Here is a 10,012-nt window from a genome sequence, read left to right on the forward strand (position 1 = left end):
AGGGGTGGGTGGGTGGAGAGGGGGAAATTTCCTTCTTTGTACATGCACAGGAGCCACAGCACTTAGAGCAGTGGTTCCCAACCTTTTTCTTCAGGGACCCATATTTTTACCTTTGTAAGCTTTGGTGACCCAATCGTACGAGCACCCGCACAAGAGGGAGTCACATGATACTGCGAAAACTCATTAGTTATCATTTTATTCCTCAATTTGTCTTCAGTCAAATATAGAATAAACGTTTAATGTATCACTTACATTTTGTTGCTTCTATGCATATATTAGTTTAAATGCTTTGTCATTTATTCAACATGGGCTATATTCAAAGTAAAACCCTTAAAATCAGGAGGGCTTCGCGACCCACTGTGGATCTTTGGCGACCCATAGATTGGGTCCTGACCCATAGGTTGGGAACCACTGGTCTAGAGGGTTGGCTCATTTGCAACAACAGCCGTTGAGTTGACACGCTTATGAATTTTCTGCACAACCATAGTTGTCTGCTTTTTTTGGTGACTTTGGTCATCAAGGAAAGGCATGCGTGATTTTGTCTTCCCCAAAGCGCACTACTAATGAAATTTATATTGCTCATTATAATAGAATTGTGTGATGGCTGAAGTGTGGTTTCTGTCTGATTTGAGGGCAGCCATGCCATCAAAATGTCTCCTCACCTTTGCAAATAAGTTCTATTTTAGGACGGTTTTTATACTCATCAATATCTAATCAACGTTGTTCAAGGACTAATGCTTCACGTTTTGCCACTCTGTGATGCTTGATTTGGGGGAGATCTTCAAGACATGGTGTTGGGAGGTCCACAGTACCTCAGCTCTTCCCTTCGGGTTGTGTTTGATAGTGTTGCCTTATGGTGAGTTTCAACCGTAAGAATAGGCATCAGCATCATCCTCTGGGTTACAAAGGGAAAGGCCTGTCTTCAGACTGGTGTCTACAAGAAAAGTCAATCCATTTGTGCGGCCCCATTTCATGTGGACCGCCCAGGAATTTGTCTTTTTTTGTAAACAATTCTCTGGATTCACTTTCTCTTTACAACCAGCAAGCGAAATTGATTCTGATGCTTAAATATCCTTTCACCAAACAGTCTTCAGCATCCGCCTCACGTCACGTCTATACGTGTGTGCCCATGTCTCCTGCGACAGGGAGGATCTCATGAATTCATTCATTATGTGTTATACGTGTCTTTGTGTTTGGAGCATTATCACATCAGTGTCTCCTACTGCATTGTCAACAACAGTACATTACGGTCTCCCATTGTGTTTGTGCCCATTGTGTTGGTCCACAATGTCTGTGGTCTGGAACATGTGTCATTATGTATGTCCATGTAAACATGAGCCATTGTGTACATGTTATATGCTTGTGACGTATGTCATCTGCAGTCATCATACATTTTTTTGTTCTTTTACTTAATCACTCTTGTTCTTTGTCTCTCTCTCTCCCTCTCTTTCTGCTCTTTCTCTGATCTCCTCCTCTTACTTTCTATCTGTTGCTTTTTTTTTGACCTCATACAAAATCATTACCTCCGCCCATTACACACCTCCTTTTTTCTTTTTTGTCTTTTTTTTTCCTTTTTTGCTTTCTTCCCTTCCTTCCTTCCTTCCTTCCCTTCCTCCTGCAGTGTGGCCGGGACGCGGAGAACTTTGACCGCTTTTTCACGCGCCACCCCCCGGTCCTCACCCCGCCCGACCAGGAGGTCATCATGAACCTCGACCAGGACGAGTTCGAGGGCTTCTCCTTCATAAACCCCGAGTACCCCTGCGTGGCCGAGGCCGAGAGTTAGAGGCCAGCCCGACCTTCCTCCTCCTCATCATCACCATCATCATCATCATCCTCATCGACCTCATCATCCACATCCTTCATCGCCGCTGCCTACCACCCACAACATCGCCCGCCCGCCCGTCACCCACCCCTGGCCTGCACTACACACACAGTGAATTTTCCCACTGTTTCACTTCAACACTTAGAGTAAGGACCAACACGACGAGTGTTGAATGACGCTCTATAAGTGTTGAATTTGAACATGGCAAAGTTTACGATGCAGGCGCACGTTTTGCATTCCTTTCCGCTGCAACAGTGGAACCTTCAAGTGTTTATATACTTACAGCAAGATGCTTATTGAAGCATATAAACAAAACCACCATTGACCGCTTCATAATAGGAAAAGGAAAAAAAAAAACGAAAGATGCCCCTTCATGATGATGTCGTAGATGATGTAGTATATATCTGTGTATGCTCGTTACTATTCCAGATCTTGGTAGTAATGTATCAAACAAACCCTCTCTTGACGATTGTATTGATTGCACATTTATGAATTGCTCCCCCCCCCCCCCCCTCCCCCTCCTCTCCCTTCTGAAATGACGCCTATAGCACACTTACAGTTCATCTCATGACGTCTTAGTTGACCAGAGAGCCATTCTGGACAGATGCTTGAGTCCAGTGCTTTAGCCAGACCATGCTCATCACCCAGTTTAACCACAGGACAAAACCATTCTATTTATACTCTTCCATGCACTGTTATCTAGCCTATTTGTAGTGCTGTGTTTGTTTTGTTATTTTGTTATGTTTTTATTTTCCTGTGATTTTTTTTCTTATTCATTCCTGTTTTAGACGCAAATCGGTCATAGCAATTCTTCCTTTATTTATTTCTTTTCTTTTTCATTTTGCATGGTTCCCCCCCATTTTAAATATCCAAATAGTGAATTAGCTTAGGTGCTGTAGTTACTATAGGCTGAAAGGGTATTCCCGTTTCTCATCATATCCTTAAATACGTATGTGGCAGGTTATAAGAAATACGTAGTTAGCTGTTTATATTTTCCTTTTTTTAAAATAAGCATGAGACAAGATGATGTTTACAGGATGCATCTATCCAGCTTTATGTGTATGGTGTGTAGGTATGCCTGTGTGTGTGTGCGCGCGCGCGAGTGTGCGTTTAATGTGTTTGTGGATGGGTGTGTATGCTGTCTCACTCACACTTACACACAAAGTGGTTGTGTGGGTATGCCTCTTGTGGTGATATGCTTCCCTTTTCTTCTGCGTAGCGACACCATCAGCCAATGTTGCCCCTAATACCCCTCCCCTCCCCAGCTAAACGCAAACTTCCTAATAATTACCACCCCTTTCTAAAACCTTCCAAGCTCTGCATAGCCTTTTCGCACCTCCATTACTCTACAATACAAACACCTGTGCGTGGGTTTTTTTTTTTTAGAGGTGCATGACAAAAAAACATATTCAACATCAGCTACCTCCTCTTCTAGAGCACAGTGTGCGAAACCACATGGGACAGATTTAATAGCAAGGCAACAATGACAATCAGAGGAAGTAGACGTTCAAGCAGCAGCTATCAGTTTTATGATGAAAGGTCAAACTGCAAAGTCTGATGGCAACAAAGCTGCCACTTAACTTCTCCTACCACCACCCCAATCCCCATTTACTATCACGTGCTCCCCCTGCATGTCCCTGCAAAATCAGGAGTGCGGCAGCTGTTTACACCCTTGAAAATGGTTTCTGCGTTTCCCCCCCATTAGTTAGTATTCTAGCTCTGTTTGTGAGGGCCTCGTCAGGCAGATAAGCCTTTATCTGTGTTCGCCATGCCGAGGCTTCCTGCGGCACACCGGGGCTCTCGCTCACTCGCTTGTTGACCCATTCTCTCTCTCTCTCTCTCTCTCTCTCTCTCTCTCTCTCTCTCTCTCTCTCTCTCTCTCTCTCTCTCTCTCTCTCTCTCTCTTGTGCGCTTGTAAAGCTCGGCAGCTGTTGGCATTGCTCAGGAAATGCTGCAGGTCAAAGTAGAGCTACGTATGTACGGTAGAGAACAAGAGGGGTCCCCTTAGGATGTAGTAAATGCCATTGGTCATTTCAATGTTACACATCTCTGTGCCATCTGTGACCAGCTCATCTGATGGTGTGACTTAACGTTTTCCGACAAAGAAATATTTGTGCCCTATGCTAGTTGTGTGCGACGTGGGAGGGTTAACGTGTAGTTTGTTGGAAGCTTAGCTAGTTTGTGGTGTGTGTGTGGGCATTCACTTGTGCTGATGACCACCAAAATCGCTCTCAAGACTAGCAACACAAGGCTGAAAATGTGTGCGTCAAGCTCATTATCATTTGTTTTGTGCGTGCCCAACTACCATACACTGTGGTGGTCAGCAGAGTATATATTAAAGATACAGGTGGCCCAGTCGCTATAGCTAAGCCTATGCTACCAATAACGGGTACCACCGATGACTACTACACCAGAGATAACTGGAATGAAAACCCTGCCCCCACCCCCATGAACAGTAGTGCGGCATTCGGTCTTTACTTCAAGACCCTTAGTCTCCAGAGAAATGCTGCAAAGTGCTCCAGTGTGACACTTCATTCCCCCCTCCCCGCTATGATGCATTGATCATGGCACCACTGTCATTTCTGGGAAAGTACAGTAAGCAGCACGGAGAGAACTCACCGTTGAGCTCTAAAGCTTTATGTCCTGACTGGTGGCCAATAGGATTTTTTTTTTTGTCTCGATATTTGTCATTGGTGCTTCATATCTTGGGGTTTGTAATGGATGTTCAGGGAAATGTGTTGAGTCTCACAAGAAATGGCTTGTCACAAAATAGATCTTCAACGGTCTTTATTGCAAGTTCGTGAAAGGGAAAAAGGTTATTGTCTGGATATTTTAAAACTAATTAAGAAAGGGTTACGACGATGGTAACTCTGGTTGGTTTCTTTGAGTAACAAGCATCCTTCATCTCTGCCAAAAAAAAGCATTGTGTAGTTTATACTAGGGCTTTGATATTTTTTTGTAAATGTCTGAAAAACAGCAAAATATAAATTGTGTCAAATGTTGGTAAATTTCGTGTATTCATTGTGGTCAGTATTGAAAAAAAACATGTTAATAGATGGTATGTGTTTTCTATACCAGTTATGCATTCTGAGATGCACGTAGACAAATGTAAAAGCTCTGTGCATGAATTACTACCTTACACCTGAGACTCCATCAATTCAGTATGTTTCACTTCTAAGTGCTGCGATGACTTCTTCAAGCTAATACTGTGTGCTTGTATTATATATCTCAAAATGCTTTTCATGTGCCAAAGTATTTTCCAGAAAAATATACATACATGAAAATAAAAACTAAACACCAAATGGATGTTTCTGTATATTCTGTGTGAACGATTTGTCATCATTTTGTATTATTTGTATCATTTTGCCTCTGGATGGATGCACCATTCGTTGAATCTGTCTGTGTGTGTGCCTTCATTTCGTCTTTGTATTCCTGTCACTAAAACTTCACAGTTCTGCTTTGTTTGTGGGAAATGTTGGTCATCTCCCTGTAAATCAAATGGTGCTTAAGGAGGCTGTACCTCCACCATCCCTATCTAACCCAGTCTTCACTCCCACCCCACCCCATACACACACACACACCACCACCACCACCACCAAGTCCCACAACCAGCCACCGACTTCAGCCAGAGCTAGCGCTACACCTAAGCCATGCTGAGCACGCTGCTGCACGGCACGGTACGGTACGCCTCTGAATATTTCATACCTGCCACTTAACATGAGCACATTTACGTGACGGGCCTGTTCACCCAATAGCCCAAGCGCAGCACAGTGAAGTCAAGCAGCATGCCACACCTGCACAGCTGCACATCTGCTGCAGCGGCTTTGGAGTTTTCGAAGGACGGGTCAGACATCACATAGGTACTTGCGGTGGCTACCTGCTACCTGCAGAGATCATGCCGCATAAGCATTGGTGAAGTCTGAAAGAGTTAACCTAGCTATGACATGGCTGTTGTCGGACCATACATGCCCCTCCCTCATAGATTGTATATACATTCTATGCCCTCCCTGTATCCCTAATACATCCTTCCGTAAGACATTACTGAGAGACATTACTATGGTTGCGTCACATCTGTGATGTTGAACATTTATTTTTTTCCATTTGTATTTTATTGTTTTATTGGGTTTGCTTATATTTTATGGATTATTTTATTGAGTTGTGGTGGGCCTGTATGCATGCGTGTGTAGCATATACAGTAGTACTCCCCTTTGGCTTATCTGTGACCTATGTGTGTGTAAGGCCCTGACAAACTTTTACCACGTTCCATCAGGAAGGGAAGCGTTTTTTTCTTTCCTTTACAGCACGAGCGTTAATTAATTCTGAATGTCGCAGCCTTAAATTAAAATGAGTCGGTTAGCACAAAGTGTGGCGGCCTTATCTGCCGAAAACAGGTCAGCGTTTGATACTGCTGCTCCGCTCCTCCGCTGACATCAGCGCGGCGCCCGCTAATCCACTCTTTCTTGAAAAGACCCTGCTCACACACACACACACACACACACACACACACACACACACACACACACACATACACACACACACACACATACATGCCGCGCTGGAGGAAGGAGAGGAAATTAAAGAATTCGAGATGTGTGCTTAAAAAAACAACCAGATCAAGAGCACCTAGGATTGGAACAGGAGGTTCCTCGTTTCTCGTCTCCTATAATAATGTGCTTTCCCATCCTTTACGCATTACAACGTACAGCCTTCCAAGCAGGGCTGGATTAAGATGGCCCTGGACCCCTAGGCTACAGGTTGCTGTGGGGCCCCCAGGAATGTAAATTTTGCACACACAAAAATAGCATGGGAAGTGTCATAATTACGAGCTAGGAATCCAGGATCATATGTCTACCAACTGTGGAGAGGAGTATTAATTAATTTTTCAATATCACATCGTCATAATCCTGTAATTCTTTTCATTTTTGGTCAATCGGGGGCCCCCTGGAAGGTTGGGGCCCCTAGGCTTCAGCCATATCTAGCCTGTGCATCAATCCGGCCCTGCTTTCAAGCACTAGAGGTGAGCATGACTTGGGTATCTCGTAGAGATGGGCTGCTTCATCGAAATGATCTACCAGTAGCCTGTTCACCTAGGGCAACCCCCATACCTACCCCTGAACTCTACCCTAGGAGTGTTTTGTGGCTCAGCTACGCTGGTAGTCCATATCAACAGTGATCTGTAGATACATCTGCCTAACAGAATAACAGGCCACAAATTTCCGTCGTCATAACTGCCCGAGAACACATGGTGTTAATTGTCCTATCTTCATGTTGTCATGCAGTGTCTGTCCCCCATCTTCTGCGTCCTTATATCTGGGAATCACCAATTTCAAAATGTTAGTAGATATCCACATGCACAGCACATGTATGAGAAATTTCCAATATACTGTATGTAGGTTTCTTCAATCTGTGTGTACCACTTGTTTTCAAGATGGCATGTGGCTGTTTTTACAGGTTGATTAAGTGTCCTGTCTAATCCAAATCTAATTTGTGCCAAGAATTATTTATTTCATATAACACAATTTTTCTCCTCCTTGGTGTAGTAGGTAAGTGCAGCATGCTATCGAGTTCTATACGATGCATGTCCAGAAGAATGCATTCGTGTTGGGTTTTTGTCAGGCATGTTTCAAATGACATATTGGGCATTTCTCAAAGCCTAGTGCGCGCACTTTGCAGGTGTATTCAGCCTAATTAGTCATGGCCAGTGATTGGATACTCTGTATTAGTCACATCCAGTGATTGGATACTCCGTAGAGTTCACCAAAGAGTATCAGAGAAATTAGAACACAGGGGAGAAGGCTCAGTCTCATTGGTTCCCATTGTAGCCAGTTAGCTTTGCATGCATTCTGCAGTAACGAGCGTAGGCCAGTCCTTCATGTGGGAAAATGTATGGAATGGAAAGGGGAACCCATGCTAAATACATTGCTACTGCCATTTCCAGTCACAAATATTATCAACAAAACATTCCTGGTAAGCACTATGACTGTTGTTTAACAATAGGCTGTATTGACAAATCGTTCAGGTGTGTAGTTTTACAGCTGGTTAGAAGATTTCAACCTGTACTCGCTAGCATCGTGCTAATGTTTATGGGTTTGGCCCCATAAAAATTGAGCTTTGTGACCCAGTATATAATAATCTAGTGGCGCAAAATAATCGAAACTCTACTCAAATGGGGTCTTATTATTTCTAGCTTCGAACTTAATATTAATATTTCAGGACAAAAAATTATAAAAAATCACAAAAATTATAATGGTAAAAAACTCCATTGACACCCATTCATTTTGCACTGTCCCGTGGTTAGGGTTAGCCAATTGTGGCTAACAGGAAGTTCCGTGAGTGAACAGCCCCTGAGAGTATCCAATCACTGGGCGTGACTAATTAGGCTGAATACACTTGGAAGTGCGCACACTAGGTTTTGAGAAATGCCCATTGACTGCATTTCCTGAATGTGTGAGTGACGGGGGGCTGCCCCCTGCCCCTCTAAACTTTTCTGCCTCTGTTCTTATTAAGCGGATGCACCATGGAGCCTGACTGGCTGCATGCTTTGTGGGGCTTTGTGTCGGCGAGTCTGATTGGGAGTTGTTGAGTTTCTTGGTTGCCATGGGAGACTGCTAGGTGCAGAGGGAGTTAGAGGCTGCCTAATGACATCGCTATGGGAAAGGGCTGGCTTTTTTGACGGGCGCTGGAATGGGCAGCAACAAGGCTACCAGTGCAATTGCTTCTTTTTTTCACACCATTGCTCTCTTTTGTTTCAGTCCAATTTAGCGTATTTGTTGTTGCTTTTCTTCTTCTTTTTCTCCCCTCCCCTCCTTTCCTCTTCACGTCTCTCTGTCTCTTTTTTTCTGAGGATGGCTCAGCCTTATGTGTCGTATCTCCTGGTTGTATATTCTCTCTCTCTCTCTCTCTCTCTCTCTCTCTCTCTCTTCCTCTCTCTCTCTTCCTCTCTCTCTCTCTCTCTCTCTCTCTCTCTCTCTCTCTCTCTCTCTCTCTCTCTGGCTCTGGCTCATTATGTTTTGATCTGAGCTTCACTAGTTTGGTCTATCGGCTGTGGGCCTTATGTTTGAGGGGTGTGTGTGTGTGTGTGTCTGACTGCTTCAGTCAGTCTGTTGCTGTTGTTGCATCTCCTTGGCACCTTCTGTTGCATGCCTTTGTCTACAATTTCTTTGCTCTTTTTTTATCCAACCCAAAAACGTGACAAGCATTCCAGTGATTATGTATGGAGGAGGTGGAAAAAAACTTGAATGAACGCCTGTGACCATCAGACAGACACTGTCAGAGAGAACCATCTGCAAACAACGAGCCTTTGCCAATTTTGTCAGCATTGTTAAAAAAAAAAGAAAAAGAAACACCACCTTCTGTCTGAGTACTGAAATGTAAAACTGAGAATTGAACACAAGATGGATGGTGTGAACATCCTTTTACACATGAAGGCCTCAGAGCCCATAGAAGAGGTGAGACAACCAGAGAGGTTTCATGGGTAGGACGAGACGGCAAACTTGCAACTTTTCCCGGGTGTTACTGCACTCTATGGGGCACCAATGGAGAAGTGCAGAGCCCAGTCAGAGTGATATGAAGCGCCACAATAGATGTGGCTCTTGCTTTTGATAGGGAAGTCGACAGCTCTCATTTTAATTTTCCCAAAGGCAGGATCAATTATACTTCCAAACAGCATTTAGTTAGATTTTTTTAAACTCACTTGATCTTTATAAGATACGCCTTTATTGTCAATATTACGTTACGAGCGACTTCACACACTGCGGGTTGGATTGGTAGACCAGCTGTGTTGCCGTAAAACAATTTCGTTAGCAAGATGCTAGCGGAGGCTGACTTGCAAATGCCAAACCTGTAAGAAGTCAGAAAGATACTACGCCCAGGTTAGTGTACATTTGATGTACTGTAAGTTCACGTCAGTTTATCAGAATTCATAGTAATGTTTTTAGATTTCAGCCGATAGCGAGCACAATTGTGAGTTATTAGCGCCAACCTTTTGGGCTGCGCTCGCTCGACAGAACCCCTAGGTGAACTGCAGGCACGGGTTGAATAGCGAGTATGGAGGCTGTATGCAAACCGGCTGAGGGACTACCACAAGCTTGGGTAAATGACTGTACAGTGGCTAAACAAAGCGGGGGTTAACATGTTGTCAAAAGCCACCCACGCCTCAGCAGCAGTGCGATACACATACCCAATTTAGCT

The 10,012-nt window shown here is 43.9% G+C and overlaps 1 protein-coding gene across 1 annotated transcript in view; it reads left to right on the plus strand.

Annotated features, from left to right (window-relative positions):
- Positions 1–5,124, plus strand: part of LOC134467845 (protein kinase C beta type) — a 173,564-nt gene extending 168,440 nt beyond the window's left edge. The window contains exon 17 of the mRNA XM_063221805.1: positions 1,622–5,124. Within this exon, the coding sequence (XP_063077875.1) occupies positions 1,622–1,783 (162 nt within the window). The 3' untranslated portion in view covers positions 1,784–5,124. The remainder of the gene's footprint in view (positions 1–1,621) is intronic.
- Positions 5,125–10,012: the final 4,888 nt, after the last annotated feature.

This window comes from Engraulis encrasicolus, chromosome 2 (genome assembly GCF_034702125.1).
Source record: "Engraulis encrasicolus isolate BLACKSEA-1 chromosome 2, IST_EnEncr_1.0, whole genome shotgun sequence".
In the NCBI taxonomy this organism is placed as follows: Eukaryota; Metazoa; Chordata; class Actinopteri; order Clupeiformes; family Engraulidae; genus Engraulis; species Engraulis encrasicolus.